Source organism: Mytilus californianus, unplaced genomic scaffold, assembly GCF_021869535.1.
Source record: "Mytilus californianus isolate M0D057914Y unplaced genomic scaffold, xbMytCali1.0.p SCAF_7, whole genome shotgun sequence".
Classification (NCBI taxonomy): Eukaryota; Metazoa; Mollusca; class Bivalvia; order Mytilida; family Mytilidae; genus Mytilus; species Mytilus californianus.
Genome location: NW_026262723.1, coordinates 114,569,023 through 114,586,809, shown reverse-complemented (window position 1 = coordinate 114,586,809; position 17,787 = coordinate 114,569,023). Strand labels below are relative to the sequence as shown.

General features: G+C 32.7%; 2 protein-coding genes across 2 annotated transcripts in view; one reads left to right on the top strand and one right to left on the bottom strand.

Moving 5' to 3' along the window:
- Window positions 1-17,787, bottom strand: part of LOC127708312 (E3 ubiquitin-protein ligase ZNF598-like) — a 204,480-nt gene that overhangs the window by 27,436 nt on the left and 159,257 nt on the right. The window lies entirely within an intron of this gene.
- Window positions 1,815-17,787, top strand: part of LOC127709642 (D-erythrulose reductase-like) — a 30,354-nt gene continuing 14,381 nt past the window's right edge. The window contains exons 1-5 of the mRNA XM_052215249.1: window positions 1,815-1,829; window positions 6,834-6,879; window positions 8,972-9,065; window positions 10,058-10,169; window positions 15,268-15,376. Coding sequence (XP_052071209.1) covers window positions 1,815-1,829; window positions 6,834-6,879; window positions 8,972-9,065; window positions 10,058-10,169; window positions 15,268-15,376 — 376 coding nt within the window. The remainder of the gene's footprint in view (window positions 1,830-6,833; window positions 6,880-8,971; window positions 9,066-10,057; window positions 10,170-15,267; window positions 15,377-17,787) is intronic.

The following is a 17,787-nucleotide window of genomic DNA, read 5'->3' as shown; positions in this document are numbered from 1 at the left end:
TGTTCGAAATTGGTATCCGCAAGTCAGATTTTGAGGTTTTGACTTTTTTAGTCTATCTAAAGTTTCCCGACTCCGCCTAAAAAGGATTTCATACCATCTGTTAAAAGTTGAATCTTATGTTGATAACTAATTCCTGAAATACATGTTAAGACTGTTGAGTCTGAAATTCCCCTTGGAGAAAGGAAGGCGATGTTAAATATGAATTCGCTTAGTAAGGATGGCCAAATATCTTGTAAGTTATATGATGCGCGAAAAGATTTAAAATATTCGACTGCCTTATTGTACATTATTCAGGTTTTGAGTGCCATGGAAGAGTTTATAAGGTGATTTAATTCGAGTTCTAAAGCGTCCAAAGGGGGTCTGGAATAGCTGTACTGTACTAATCTGCTTCTGGTCAAAGGTTTATGAACCGCTGAAAATCACAACAGATAACAAATCAGCTAAGACATTCATTTTGCCGGGAATGCTTGTAAGACGATATTATACTGAAATATTTCAACGAGAAAAAACTAGAATTTTGATAAGGTGCATAACTCTATTGACTTTAAGTTTTTGCAGGTCCAAATGTGGTGATTTCAAGAGTACCTGATAACATTTATGTTCAAATTTACATGCTGCTCCATAAGTATGCCTGCCGTAGTTGTAACCCGTGGCACTCCATGGTGTCGAGAGTCTTTGGACATGAACAGGTTAAGTATCGTGGACATTTGACCCCATAAAAATGATTGGTATCAAAAGTGTCTGAATGAACGGATCTTTGGGGTGTAGAGACGTACAGTACCCAATTTCTACTCAAGACGTTTTGTGGACATCTAGCCTTGCCTGGGTAGTATTGTCATCATATGTGACCCAACCTAAGCCATACCCTCTAGTGTACTTCAGGAACTCTTGTCCTTCATTATAAAAATAAGAAAGTGTGGTATGATTGCCAATGAGACAACTATCCACAAGACACCAAATGACACAGATATTAACAACTATTTCAAAAAAGAAAACTAACGGCCTAATTTATGTACAAAATATTGAGCGAAAAACAAATATGTTACACAGCAACAAACGAGGCCATTTTCCCAGCATAACATCCATAAAGAAGATAAAAGCAGATGTCCATACATGTAAACTTGTATTGGTGCTCTGTTTTGTGGAGTAATGGTTTATTCTATTGCAAGGTCGCATTTAAAATAGAGTCTCTTTCTAAATCTTCTGCAGACTTTAGTAAAACATGTAAATCAAGATTTTCCCCATCACAATTCTATCTTTTTGTTTTAAGGCCCTGTAAAAACGCCCTGATTACTAGAAACTGCTGTTTGGTTAAACATACCCGTAAGGGCCGTAAGTTGTCGTGGAACAGGGCTTTAGTCGATACCAGCCATATCAGGTTGATCACTTGCACTGTCCAAAGAAATACCACCAATAGTCGGCGTTTGCAACTGCTGTCATTGGAATGACACTGTTTCTGTCTTGTTGGTTCTTTCATACTGATAAGTTCCAGTTTGTTCTGCTGGAATAATATTTTCTTTTCTGTCTGGCCTCTGGAATGGAAATGTTGTCATTCTTTTAGGTTCTGTTGCAGATTGGTGAAATACTTGGTTAAAGAAGAATGTCGTTGTACTTGGTCAATATAAGAATGGTGATGTACTTCGTTAAAGAATAATGGTGATGTACTTGATTAATATTAGAATTGGGATGAACTTGATTCATATGCGAATGGTGAAGTACTTGGTTAATATCAGAATGGTAAAATATTTGGTTAATATCAGAATGGTAAAACACTTGGTTAAAGGAGAATGTCGATGTACCTGAAAAATATCAGAATGGGGAATTTCTTGGTTAGAATCAGAACGGTGGAGTACTTGTTTAAAGGAAGATGGTGAAATACTGGTTTAATATCAGAACGATGACGTACTTGGTTAATATTAGAATGGTCATGTACTTGGTAAAAGGAGAATTGTGAGGTACTGGGTTGATATCGGAATGGTGATACAATGGTAAAAGGAGAATGTCGATGTAATTGGTAAGTTACTTGGTCAATATCAGAATGGTGATGTACTTGGTTAACAAAAAATGGTGAATTACTTGGTTAATAGAGAATGGTGAATAACTTGGTTAATAGAGAATGATGATGTATTTGATTAATATTAGACTGTTCATGTACTTGGTTTATAACATAATGATGATGTATATAATTAATATAAAAATGGTAATGTATTTGATTAAAGGTGAATTTATTACGTGTTTCGACAATCATAGAATGGTGATTGTGATAAAAACAGAATGATAAACGCTAAGTAAAAAAAAAACAGAATAGTGATTTGCAGATATAAAAAGAACGAAAAGTGCTTTGTTAAAATATGAATGAAGATGTACTTGGTTAAAAGAAATGATATTACTGTTGTTAGTTTAAATGTGTGTACAAGTGAAGGAACGTTTCCGAAGGAAAGTTTTGATATAAATAAAAAGGGATGTAGGGCATACATCAATGACAATCACACAGCAACACATTGACTGTTGACTTAAATATAGTATGCATAATATCTGACAATTAAATTTCTACAACAATGTATCATTTAAAACATCTTTTTCATGAAAATCTATATCAGTTAAGACACCAATGACTGTATTAATTTTATGAATGATTGAAATGCGAAATTCATAAAGGACTTATTTATCCAATGTAAGTTTTATACTCATTTAATTTGATGTGTGTCTCTAGTGTATAAGATATATTATGAATAATAAGTGTCACAATTTTATCTTATCAATTTGAAATCAAAATACACTTTTTGTAGTTGGTTAGTAGATGACAAAAATACAACTTGATGTCCGTTTGTGTTAATTTGTAAAAATAAAACAAAGTTTGCCAATACATGTTTATCCGTATTTGACACGGTAATAAGTGTATGCATGTTTATCATACATAAATAATGTTCGTTCAACGCAGAAGAACTATTTATTTATTCATTTGATCATACATTCTGGAATGAAGATTGCATCAAGGTCTACAGAGGTCAACGGTCACTATTCATATTGCATTTAATAATTATGAGTTGCGGTGGATAAATTTTATACTTTTCCCTAGGGCTTCAAACTTATTGCTTTTATTGAAAACTTCAAAAACCGCCACAATAGATCAACTGAGATCTTGTTAATACTATTTAGAATTCAGCCTAAGCCTTACTCAAAAAGATATTTGTATGGAATGCCACGGCTGTCTTATGTAGTACTCTGGCATTAGGTTATGTGGTTTTATTATTACGTAATGATATTTTGAATGATTATAAAACCAGGTTCAATCTACCATTTTCTACATTTGAAAATGCCTGTACCAAGTCAGGAATATGACAGTTGTTGTCCATTCGTTTGATGTTTTGTCTTTTGATTTTGCCATGTGATTAGGTACTTTCCGATTGAATTTTCCTCGGAGTTCAGTATTTTTGTGATTTTACTTTTTGTCTTTACATAATATGGTTTGACATTACGTAATAATGTTTTGATACAACTCAATATGGCATAGTCATTTCTTAATGGTATTTCGATATTACATGATATGGTTTCGTATTGACTAGATAACGTTTTGTCATTACTTAATATGGTTTTGTCATTAATCGATGTGATTTCACCATTATTTAACCTGGTTGTGTCATTAGGCAATGTGGTTTTAACATAACTTCATGTGTCTGTGGGTTTACGTATTGTTGTTGTTTCATTACATGATGTGGTTTTGTTATTTCGTAATGATGATTTGCCAATTCTTTATATGGCTTAAACATTACATAATGATGTTTCAAAATTTGACGGTTTTACAGTTATTGATGTGGTGCTGTTATTCTTTGATGTGGTGAGCACATTACTTCATGAGGTAAAACCACGTGACCATTCGGGAAAAACTAGCTCTATTCTTAAAACCGATTTCCATGTCGTTTGTTTTATGTGCTTAGAGTTCAAATTAAAGATCGGGTTACTGTTCCAGTTAAACTTCGAGTAATTCTTCGAGTAAGTCTTCGATTTCGAGTTAGAATTCAAGCCATAATTAGAATTGAAGTTTGAATTAGCATTGCATTTCGAGTTGAACTTCGAGTTTGAGTCACATTTAAAGGTAGAGATCGAGTTACAATTCGACTTTAACTTTGAATTTGAGAGTCACCTTTTGAGGTAGAGTTCGAGTTAGACTTCCAACTTGAGTCTCATTTAGATTAAGATTTCGAGTTGAAATTCGAGTTATCTAATATGAGTTTGTATTTAAATGTTTCTATCGCGCATCAAGGGCTTTAGCTCGGGCTACCGAAAAAGGACTTAGGGGCATGCGTACAAAAGATTAACAATGTTACAGTTTGCAAAACACAACATAGAAGTCTAAATAAAGTTAGATGTGGTGTGATGGCCAATGAGACAACTATCAACTAGAGTTTAAATGCAGTGGATGTTAGCAATTATAGGCAACCGTACGGCTTTCAATTCAACAATTAGAAAAACCCATACCGTATAGTCGGCTATAAAAGGCCATCACGTGAAAATATGAAACATTTCAAACGAGAACACTAACAGCCTAATTATTAACCAAACAATTTACGAAAAACAAATATGACACACATGAATAAACGCCAACCATTGAACTACAGGCTCCTGACTTGGGACAGGCACATAAAGAATGTGGTGAAGTTATAAATGTCTGTGAGCGCCTAACCCTAACCCTAACCTGGAAGCGTAACAGCACAACATTAGAAAATTAGAAAAAACTGTAAATATCAGTTGCAATTGGCTTAACTCAATAGATCGGTATGACTGGGCAATATAAATCCATCAAAATCCGGGGGGGGGGGGGGGGGGGGAAGGGGGTCTCGGGTGATCTGGAAGGGAAAACAGATCCTGCTCATCATGTGGCACCCGTCATGTTATTCATGTCAGTACAAACCCAGTGATGTGGGTCTCATTCGGTTGGTCACATTCGAGGATAAGAGAACGGAATTGTGATTACGACAATTGGAACATATCCGTCGTCACCTATGAAACAAATATACCCAAAAGTTTGGGTTTTTTTTTCAATTTAGTGCGAGGTATACCAGAAACGCAATTTATAAAAATAAAAGATTGATATTCGAATATGTTCAAATGATCATACATGCTAAAAATTAATCGGAGAATTCTTATTTTATAGAATTGATGCTTTGTCGCATAATGCGATCCCCCCGTTTCCCTGTAACTTTAGTGTGAGTTGATTAAAAGTGTCTCATTTGTTAACAGTACGGTACAAGTCATTTGATTTGTGTCGAGCCTGCGACATTTATGTCTCGGAAGTGAGACACAGTAAACTTATATTCCGTCTTCGGTAGTGGCGTCAATGTCTTCATCATTTAGATCGTTAGGTTTCTCGTTTAAACTGTTATACATTTGTCATTTCGGGACCTTTTATAACTTAATTTGCGGTATGGGGTTTGCTCATTGTTGAAGACCATACAGTGAAATACTACGTAATTTGGTATATGGTGGAGAGTTGTCTCATTGACAATCATGTCACATCTTCTAATTTTCATATAAGTTTTTTTTGGCAAAGAATGTTTCCGTTTAAACTGTTTTGTCATGATATATTTGTAAACCTCAATGGATTGTTATAAAACCTGTACAGGAGTTAATCTTCAAGATCAAAATAAAAATCTGCAGAAAAAATATTTTTTTAATTTTGTTTTTTACCGATAAATGGACTTACAACATTACACTTTTACACTGACAGCAGCAATGTCAGGCGAGACACAGGATTTCCGTGGAATCCTTCACGAATTTATAATACTGCTTCCATTTGATAGCTATGGAAAAAAAACAAAAAACAAAAAATGAAACGTCGGACCAAGTTGTTAGGCGATATCTATTAGATATCCCCCTTATGTCCGCAATATTGCTATTTATTTAGTACTTTTTTTTATTTCTGTCTGCATACCAAATAACTCCTAACAACAAATCGAACTTTAAATTAAACTATAACTCAATTGAAAGCGACACTCATCCGAAGCACATTAAACAAACGAAATATGCAAATCGGTTTAAAAATAGAACTACTTTTTTTTAAATGGTCACGTGGTTTTTACCTCATCAAGTGATGTGATAACCTCATCAAAGAATGACAGGACCACATCAAATACTGGAACAAAAATTTTGAAACATTATTATATAATATTCAAGTCATATAAAGAATTAACAAATCACCATTACCAAAAAACAAAACCATATCATGTAATGAAACAACTGCATAACGTTTACCCACATACACATCATGTAATGTTAAAACCACATTACATTATGTCTACAATTTCAATGACCACTTGATTTTATAACATCGCCTTTGTCTTTGCATTTTTGTAGATGAAATTTTATAAATAAGTTTGAGGTATTGAATAAAAAGATGAACATAGGAAAACAAAGGATATGGAGTATCAATTCATGACACGAAATCAATACATGCACAGCAAAAAAAAAAAACCCCACAAAAAGCAAAGTAACAGCTCCTTTATTGTTGTCTGTTCTTCATCTCAAAGTCGATTAAATAAATTTTAGGAATAAGAATGTTTTTTTGGCTGACTTTTTTTCATAAGCGTCCATCTGTTTTATATGGAGAGTAAATTCGAATGATAATGTGTATTGACATAAATATAAGTAAGTAAGTATATCAAAATTCATTATTGAACTTTCAATTACAATGTAGGACAATAAAGCATGCGTATGTTTAACCCTATCTATAGATAAGAGAGATAGGTTACCTTGTACAGACTGTGTGTTGAGGTTATCCCTTTCCTGTTGTTAAAAAAGTGTGAACAAGTATCAATTAATACTAAAATACGGAGATTCGATTTGATGGGAAGAGAGCTCTTGTTACCGGTGCTGGGAAAGGTAGGTGTATTTTGATCTGTATTGATAAAAATATGTTCAAAGTAATAAGAATATACAAGTTTCCTTTCATAAATGTTTGTTCATTTCCTGATACTTACATTTTGTTTTCAGTTATATTATCATTAGTAATACGACGCAAAGTGCGACTCAACAGCCTTGTGATGCAAAGATGCACACCAACCGTACGTAATAAAGGTTACAACATAGGTACCTGTGGAAGGAAACATATAGAATGGCTAAAACCAGAAATGTATCCATTATCCTGACACGCGATACAAACATTCTGAAATATGTTTACCCTCTGCGAATTATTATATTGTTTCATGATTAGTTCAATGTTCTCTTTTTACTTTATTCAATCGATAAGAAGTTACAAAGCTACTTGTCAAAAGTAGAGTAATGCCCCATATAAGATTGTGTTATGGGAAACCCTCACTGAGATCAACATAAAGAAATGAAAGAGTACAAGAAAAAACAGCAACTATTCTCGTGTCAAAAGATAAATATTAGAACAAGAAGTTGTGATATGATTGCCTTTGAAGCAACAATCCACATCGGAGACTAAAAGACATAGATGTTAGCAGGTATAGGTCACGTTTTCAATAATGAGCAACACTCAAACTTCATAGTAAGCTACCAAAGCTCCTTCTCTGTCATGCTATATAAACGGCCTGATTTATGAACAAAACATTAAAAGAAAAAAACATATGACAGACAAAAACCAACAACAACCACTGAATCACAGGGTCCTGACGTAGGATAGGCACATACAGAATAAGGCGGAAATATTCATACATGCGACTGCTCAACCCTCCACCGAATCCGGGACAACATTAAATTAGAACAAACTGTAAAAATAAGTTGACAACAGTTTGATTAATCAGAAAAACAAAGCTTACGAAAGACTAAAGACACAAAGTACCAATCAACATAGCTTGCTGTTACTAAAAACTGGTTCAAAGCCAATTACAACTTATAAATAAACCATGTTTCCCAGACAAAAGTATCAATATATATATATATGTACAAGTCTAAATTGAAAACAACGTTCAAACCTATGATTGCGTTGGATAAAACCTCAATTTTTATACGTGTGCATGCAAAACAAAGTTCTTGGTAGAGGGGTCTAAATACACCACAAACAGCATTTTCCAAAAACCCAAAAAGTGAAAAAGTATATTTTAACAAAACGCATTTGACTAGCAGATCGAACAACGGATGTTCTTAAACCCTGCTGACTGCCATTGGCGATTGCTAAATAAACGGATCAACAGATGTAACAAAATGGATATAACAATTTAATTTATTCTGATAAACCGGCAAAATATAAGTATAACAGTATGAACAATGTAGGACCACAAGTGTTCATAACTATAGGAATGCATATGAAGTTATTTTTTAATTTATAACAAAATCAATGCTAATACCGAAACAATATTCAAAGATCTTATAACACTGTTAAACTGATAACGTTTTAGACTAAGTTTATTCAAATGATCGATAAGTTTACATAAATTTTAAAAAGAGTGACTCCTGGTTAACTCCAAAAATAGTCTCAAAGAACGTAAGGAATGACGAAATTACAATTATTCTACTCAAAGAACTGAACAAATACTAGTATCTACAACACTGCTGTGTCTTTACTACTCTGTAAATTTAATGAAAAGAGATAGATTTTGAATTTATGTGATATAAAATTACATTCCATGCTGTTGTGTCTTATCATTACCTGATTTTTGCTATGATTAACTTTAATTCAGATTTTTGTACATGAATTTGAACTTTTGATGTTTGAAACTACTATGACTTTGTATTTCGGTCATTTTTTATACATAAAATCAGGCCGTTCGTTTTCTTGTTTGAATCGTTAATATTTGTCATTTCAGGGCCTTTTATAACTGACTATGCAGTATGGGTTTTGTCGAAGGCCGTACGATGACCTCTAGTTGTTAATTTCTATGTCATTTGGTCTCTAGTGGAGAGTTGTCTCATTGGCAATTACACCACATCTTCTCTTTTTATATTTAGTAAGTAACTTAAATATTATTTCGATTCAAATACATATGAAATTCAACCGCGATATAAATTTTAGGAATTGGTAGAGCTATTGCGAAAAAATTAGCAGAATGTGGAGCAGAAACATTTGCACTTATTAGAACACAGACAGATTTGGATAGTTTAATGTCGTAAGTAAATAGATAGATTAAAAGACAGGTAAATAGAAATAGAATCAGAGGTTACTATGTATTAATAGAAAATGTATATAAGTAAATTTCAGGAAGTATTTGCTTTATCCAAAATTAATGGAACTTATTTTAATACTTCCAACAATAACAAATAAATCCCGGAAATACTGTAATAAGAGATATAATTATCCCAGCTAACAAAACGTCTTGCATACTGTATAAACAAAAGGATCAATTCTACTGATTATGAACGGCTAAGGGACATTGATGTTCTTTTCTAGCAATTGATATATGAACAGTCTCTCCATTGTAAATTGATTATAGAAAGAATTTAAATATCTGATTCATATGTCATATATAAAGCAGAAACTTAGTACTAGGTTTAGTTAGCACTGCTATGTTTGGCGCTTATTCTCCTGATGTTGTTTCCTTCCAAATATTATATTGTGTAGTAGTTTTCTCACTTATAATCTCATTGTGTTTGAGGATGGTAAGAAAAAGAAATTACAGAACAAGGGTTTTATACACTGGTCTACATCGGCGAAAACATCTCTTGAATCGATTTACTTGGAAATATTGGTGTTTGTTATTACATTCTCGGTTTGAAAAAGGAGGCTAAAATACTAAATGAAGAAACATAATTACATGTATGTCGAAGTCAAAGTGACAACGCCATAAGAATAAAACCTTTAAAAAACGTCGAAAAGACAATAACAGTCTACATAACACAACATAAATAACTAAAGACTGAGCAAAGCGAATCCAACCAAAAACCGGGTATGCTCTGGAAGGATAAGCAGATGCTGCTCCACATGTGGCGCCATGTGGAACATGTACTTCGGATGTTATCTCAAGTGTACGGTCACAAATGCCTCGCTTGAAAAAGACAAAAGGTTTCATAGAGTGTGGATCGTGCACCCCATGTCAGTAATTCAATGATCATCAAACATGGTAATATTTCTTTTGATAAATCTTATTGGTGTTTATTGTAGGCACCAAAAACCAAACAAAGTTATTAATGTAGACTTACAAGACTGGGATAAAACAAGAGAGGAAGTCAGTAAGACCGGAAACATCAACCTACTGGTTAATAATGCTGGTATAGTAATGCTGTTATCATTTATTGATACTCTAAAAGAAAACATTGACAGGCAAGATATCACTCATTTCACTAAACAAATGCTCATATATATTTTTTAAAATCTTAGTTTTATTCTTATATTTAGCTTATTACAATCTCTACACTTAAATTAGCAGACCACCCGAGGGTGAAAAAATATATGATTTACTTTTTTGGTAGAAATTTTAACTGAACAATTAGAAAGACAAATTTTGAAGATTTTACACTAAATTTTTCAGAGATCTGGGATTTTGATGAACTTATATTCAGTGCACCTGGCACTTGCTTATCGATATATCATCATTATACAAATATATGCTGTAGACAAAATGTTCAAAATTCAGAAAAAATGAAATGTTTGAGAACAACATAAAAGCACGTAACAGAAAAACAAAGCTATATAATGTCGACTTTATCGGGAATAACAACATTATTACAGTACAAAGACACAACCTATGCAGTAGACTTAACTGCGAGTACTCTCAAATCGTACTATCTTTTTAATTTGACCTGTTGATACTATTTGTAATGCTTTTTTGTTATTTAATGTTAACATGGATCTTGTCTATATACCAGCTTTGATTATTTGGTATTTAATTTACCACAAATTTTCACTTCTTCGTACTATGAACATCAAAATTATTTCATTTTTCCTTAGATGCTGTTCTTGGACTTGTACAGGAAGTTTTATCTAGCACTAATTGTATATTTTTATTGTTGATATTCACCCCATATGTACCAAGTGTTAGATTAGTTTTATTGATATTAAAGAAATTTCTTGGTATTCCTAAACGGAAGATTTTATACACACAGAAGAAGTATACTTAACACAAAATAATTTTCATTTACCTGTGTATAATATGACGCAGGTTTCTTCAAAAGTGATGATTTTCTAAAAATTGTTTGAAATTTCACAGTGATATCATACTTTGATATTTATTCACTTATAGGGTCTTTGCATCGGCACTAAACACATTTATTTAAAAACCAGTTGTTGGCATGACACGGGTTATGTTCTTCTCATATATGCTATGATGGTATGATACTAAACCCCTAACGGGAAGGATTGTGCCTGATATTCATATGATGAAGACATAATCTTTCAATCAGTTTAATTGAAGTCTGGAGCTGGCATGTCAGTTAACTGCTAGTAGTCTGTTGTTATTTATGTATTATTGTCATTTTGTTTATTTTCTTTGGTTACATCTTCTGACATCAGACTCGGACTTCCCTTGAACTGAATTTTAATGTGCGTATTGTTATGCGTTTACTTTTCTACATTGGCTAGAGGTATAGGGGGAGGGTTGAGATCTCATAAACATGTTTAACCCCGCCGCATTTTTGCGCCTGTCCCAAGTCAGGAGCCTCTAGCCTTTGTAAGTCTTGTATTATTTTTAATTTTAGTTTCTTGTGTACAATTTGGAGTTTAGTATGGCGTTCATTATCACTGAACTAGTATATATATTTGTTAAGGGGCCAGCTGAAGGACGCCTCCGGGTGCGGGAATTTCTCGCTGCATTAAAGACCTGTTGGTGACCTTCTGCTGTTGTCTGTTCTATGGTCGGGTTGTTGTCTCTTTGACACATTCCCCATTTCCATTCTCAATTTTATTTGACTTTGTTTAAACCTGTTTATTTACTTTTTACTTTAATTATTTTACCCTTGTAATTTTTTATTAACTGTGTCTTTGCATTCAGGTGTCACAGGTCAAATTTATTCATTCATTGTGTGTTAATTTACGTTTTTTTGATTGAGTTAAGCCTTCCAATTGATATTTTATAGTGTGTTTTTCTATGTTGTGATATTATACTTTTGTTTCAGAAAAGGGAGAAGGTTTGGTACCATTAAAACGTTTAATCCCGCTGCAAATGTTTGCACCTGTTCTAAATCAGGAATCTGATTACAGTAGTTGTCGTCTGTTTATGTAGTTCATACGTGTTTCTCGTTTCACGTTTTTATATAGATTGGACCGTTTTTTTTTCCGTTTGAATGGTTTTACACTAGTAATGGTTTGCGGCCCTTTATTGCTTGATGTTCGGTGTGAGCCAATGCTCCGTGTTGAAGGCCGTACCTTGACTTATAATGGTTTACTTTTATAAATTGTAACTTGGATGGAGAGTTGTCTCATTGGCACTCATACCACATCTTCCTATATCTATTTTACACGAATAATTGATATTTTTGTTTAATGCCTAATAATATCAATGTAATAGCTACTGGTTAGATGATACCCTAGGGGACATATTGGCTCATGAGCAGTAGACGTATCGGTAAATTAATATATATGCTATTGTTATTCAATAATTGCATCTGAAATGTTTGGTATGGCCATTAATTCGGTAATTTTTAGTTTGAAACAAGATAAAATGTTTGATATAAGATCATATTTTTCCTTTTAAGTTAGTATTCGTATAGACGTGATAACAACACAACCACAACCTAAGGTCTACCTTGCCTGAAAGAGAATTAACATACATAACAGTTTTAATACCTATTACACGACGTATTGATGTGTTCCCATGCGAACCAACTCTGCCCATCTTCTTGCCGACTTGTTCTTTTATTCATATGAGGCTGCTTTCATACAGGAGCTTCCGAGGAAGAAAGAAAAAGAGATAGCATTATCCTTGAACTTCACTTTCCGCTATATTGATGATGTCCTCTCAATAAATAATTCAAAGTTTAGTGACTATGAACGCATCTATCCCATTGAACTTAAGATACAGTTAAGTCTGCCTCATATCTTGACTTACATCTAGAAATTGACAATGACGGTCGGTTGAAAGCGAAACTTTACGACAGAAGAGATGATTTCAGCTTCCCAATTTAAACTTTCCATTTCTATGCAGCAACATTCCAGTAGCGCCTGCATATGAAGTATATATTTCCAAGTTCATACGATATTCTAGGGCTTGCTTTTCCTATCATGATTTCCTTGATAGAGGGTTTCTGTTCACAATGAAGCTATTTAACCAAGAATTCTAAGTGGATAAGTTGAAATCATTCCTTCGTACATTTTATGGACGCCATCACGAGTTGGTAGACCGTTATGGAATATCTGTTTCACAGATGACGACGAATATGTTCCAATTATCGCAACCGCAATCCATTCCTCTTTCCCCAAAGGTGACCTACCGAATTAGACTTATCACCGGGTTTGTACTTACATGGGCACCACGACGGGTGCCCTAGTAGAGCAGGATCTGCTTACCCTTCCGGAGCATCTGAGATCACCCCCGGTTTTTGATGGGGTTCTTGTTGCTCAGTCGTTAGTTTTCTTTGTTGTGTTTTGTGCACAGTTGTTTGTCTTTTCGTTTTTTTCCGTTTGTTTTGTAATGGCGTTAACGTTGTCAGTTGATTTACGATTGATGAGTTTGAATGTCACTTTAATATCTTTCGCCTCTCTTGAATGAAAATTTACGATACGAATACACGATATATAGCATTCTTATACCAAAGCACTGAATACTAGGTAGATGAAGCCATCATGGACTAGCAGTCCACCAGACGTGTTACAGAAACAGTGGAGGATCACTGACTCGATCATACTAAACGTTTAAAATCGAGTAATAGCAAAACCTAGTCGGCTCGAAATGAAAATAATGTGTCCCGGGATCATGACAAGTTGATCAGAAATGTAAAAAAAAAAAATTGATCTAGTACAAAACCAGCTGAAATTCATATCAAAGTATTCAAATTTTTATTGTGGTCAAAGGATTGTCAAACAGTTATTTTAAGCAAAATAGGAAGAAGAAGATACGAAAATTGCAATAAAAAGCAGCTATAAAATGACAGTAAATGCAATGATGACTTAAAAAAAACGCAACAAAATGCACGTTTTATTCTATATGACTATTCACACCGCAGTCAGCGCTTCAGCAATTTCATGGTTTGCATGATACATTGTGACTGTTTCTTTTAAATTGATAAATTGTGTAATTAAAACCCAAACTTAGTTTGAACGTCTCCTTAATGCGAAGTTACCTAGCGGGGTTGTGTTTGTTCTGTTAAAGCCCTTTTTGGTTTTTACAAAAGTATTGATATAATTTATCTATTTTTGTTTTATTTATACTGTTGTAAAGCGAAGAAAAGTCAAATATTTAAGGTCTGATGGCTTACAGATTTTGTAAAGGGCAAGTACGGGAATTTATCCGGCGATTAATATGATTTGTTTGTTTATCAGAGAGCGTTTACTTAACTAGAAAGATTTAATACTTCAGGACTTCTGATAGATTACAACTGGACTATTTTGTTAATGAATTGTGCGACAGGTTAAACATGTGGAATGCACTTATTTTGTTTTCATAGATTCTGCTGAAGACATAACACTTTTAATTACCAATAACATTTGTGAAGACATGATCGCAAATCAAACTAATCAATAAGAAGCTAAGATATAGTTGGGAGTTCAAAAGAATTTACGTTAAAATGGTTGCAGTGAACGATTTTTTTGAGACGGTATATTATTATTATTTTAGATTATTGCTAAGAGGATGATAGAAAAAGGATATGTATGGCATTAGAACCGATGAAGTAGAAATTATGTACACTTCTAAAAGAGGGTAACCCTACGCCTGGACATAATTAGGTTAATGTGTACATTGTTCGTTTACTTTTTTCAAAGGATAGATATCTGTCATGTTGCGCTTAACAAGTTTTTTATCCGACTTTCTCATTTAATTCCAAGGAACTGCTTTCCATTCTGGAGCACTTGAGTTCAATTGGATTTCGGTGTAATAATTGTTGCATAATCTTGGGTCTGGATAGTGTTGTGTAAATTTTTTTCGTCTTATTTCCCTTTGCCCATTGTGTTGTCTGGGTAGTGGTATGTGAATTAATGTTCGTCTTATTTCCCTTTTTTCATGGTGTTATCTGTCTTTCTTTGACTCATGGTTTTATATTGTCACTTTGGTATCGTCTCTCTTTTCAAATTAAAATACATGTTCATATAAAATATGATTTATATTTTCTAACTTTGTTCTCAGACATTTGAACCAATATTTATTTTTAACTTGCAAGTTATTTTTAAGTAAGCAATTGGCTTCTGTATATTATAAAATTTATTTTTCATTGTAATTTCAGATAAGAGTGAATTCGATTAACCCCAGTGTGGGATGGACAGACATGACTCGTCCAATCAAGGATTTCTTGATACCGTTACTATTCAAGACACCATTGGGAAGATTTCCAGGTAAGATACATTAGTAGAATGTCGATCGATTAATTCATTAGACCCAAAGAAATTAGAGAAAAAATTATAGATAGATTATAGAATCAAAGTAACAAGACGAAAATATGTCGTGCAGTTTTGATCACCCGTTTACGTCACGTATTACGGTATACCATTTTCCGTCCGTGTGTCCGTCATCAAGATGTCGGACAATAACTCAAAAACGATTTAACCAATTTTCATGAAACTTTGGTGAATTGTTTATATCTATTGACTTAAGCTCCCTTTCGATTTTTATATATTTTAGATTTTTCATTTTCGAGTGATGGGATTTATTCATAAAAATGGGGGACTTTCCAGTTTTCTGACTAAAACTCAAAAATGCTTTGAACAATTTTCATGAAACTTTGGTGAATTGTTTATATATATTGACATCAGTTACCTTTCGATTTTTTAAAGTTTCTGATTTTACATTTTGGAGTACAAGAATATTAAATTGGGATTGAGTTTGTAATGTTGTTTATGTATTTTCTAACCATGACAAGAATATAAATACCTCTTTGAGTAAGGTATTGATTCATTTATAATTTGTAAAAAAAAGCTATCGAGTTAAATTGCTATTTATGGTCAAAATATTTGAATTTCGACGATATTAAATACATTTAAGAGTAAGCATAACTGATATTTCTGCATTATAGTTTTCACTTTACATTATCCTTATCATTTATCAAGTAACATCACTTTGATTCAAGGATTATACTATTATTTTCATTTTATGGGTTGGGTGAATACTTGTAACATACAACCTTTGTATTTGAATGTTTCAAGACAGCATTATACATCAAGCAAAAGAAAAATAAAACTAAAACGAATATATGACCCGCCATGACATTTCTGGGCTTATGGAGGTATAACGTCATAGATAAAAAAAAACGCCGTTAAATATTAACATAATTTCACGTTTGCAAACATACTGAATTTAAAGTCTGGAGATTTTTAGCATTGGTGCATTCTTCATCACATTTTTTCTAATGAACAGTTATCAAATATCAATTAAAATACTATACAGGGACTTCATTCATTTTTTCTACAAAATCTATCAAACAAAACTATACTCACTATTTATTCAACAATATATGTGTAACACAGGAACAGACAATAATAAGAATACAGTTATACGCTTTCACGAATGTAGCCATACGATTTTAGAGGGTTTCATATTTCAACATAAGACTATCTCCCATTATACACACATTTCCGGGCTATTGCTACATAAATATGAAAAGTATTTAAGTTTCCATAAGAATGCAGGTATCATTAAGAGAATCAGTCTATTTATTTAAAGAATATGTATATCGTCGTGTGAATGTTATAATTATGTAAATCCCATTGTTTCTAAATGTTAGAAAATTGAAATATATTAAAAGTGCTATATAATATATATATTTGACTCATGTTTAGAAAACAAGAGATGTAGCAATCAAATTTATAGACTTGAAGAGCAACTCTTTGTTCAATTGTTTTTGCATAAACAACATCTTAAAAAAATTAAGCATCCGGTTTTTTTTGGTGAACACTACAATACAAAAACATATTTTAGAAATTATTTCCAATATTTGTATTGGAGATAGACAATGGATTGTTTAATTCTGTAATATCCCCAATTCTGTAATGCTTGAATTGCTGAGTATTATTCAAAGATTGAGTTGAAATAATTAAAAAACAATTAATCAATGTATTGCTAAGATAAATATGATAACAATTGTTTTAGAGGAGTAATGTCTGTAAAACAGTGGCGATACAATACTTTAAAATTAATTTTCTCTGAACTTCCGATGTCAAACTAGTATAGTTTTGACAAAAACTCATAGAATGTGGAAATTTCGTTTAATAGTTGTATGGGAAGATAAACCATTGCACATGGATCTCAAACACATAGCTATCTCAATTTTTATCAAAAGTGGACATAGAACATTATACGAATCACACGACGATTTATCTATGATAGATCCAGTCAATTAATGTAATTCGATGGACGTGAAGATATGTGATGAATTATTAGGAGTCCAAATCCTCGAAATATCCATATATAAATAAACAGAAAGATCAGAAACAATATTAGACATTTATAATAGAAGTCCAAATAAGTGGTTGTTATGTAAGCATGGTATATTTAAAATATATTTTATTTCATAGGTTTAAGCATGGTAAAAATAGTATATAAATTGAAAGTAAATCAAACGCTTACAAATTAAAACTTGTTTTCAGATAGTTCCTTCAATTTCCTCTGGTATTTAATTGTCGTTTAAAAGTATTTTTTGGAGAAGGTTAACCACTCTACTCTGGTCATATTCTTTTTAAGATTTACGTTTTTGTTTGAATTTGAAATTACTTGAATACTGATAAAAAAGCTTTCAAAGTGTTTGAAATCT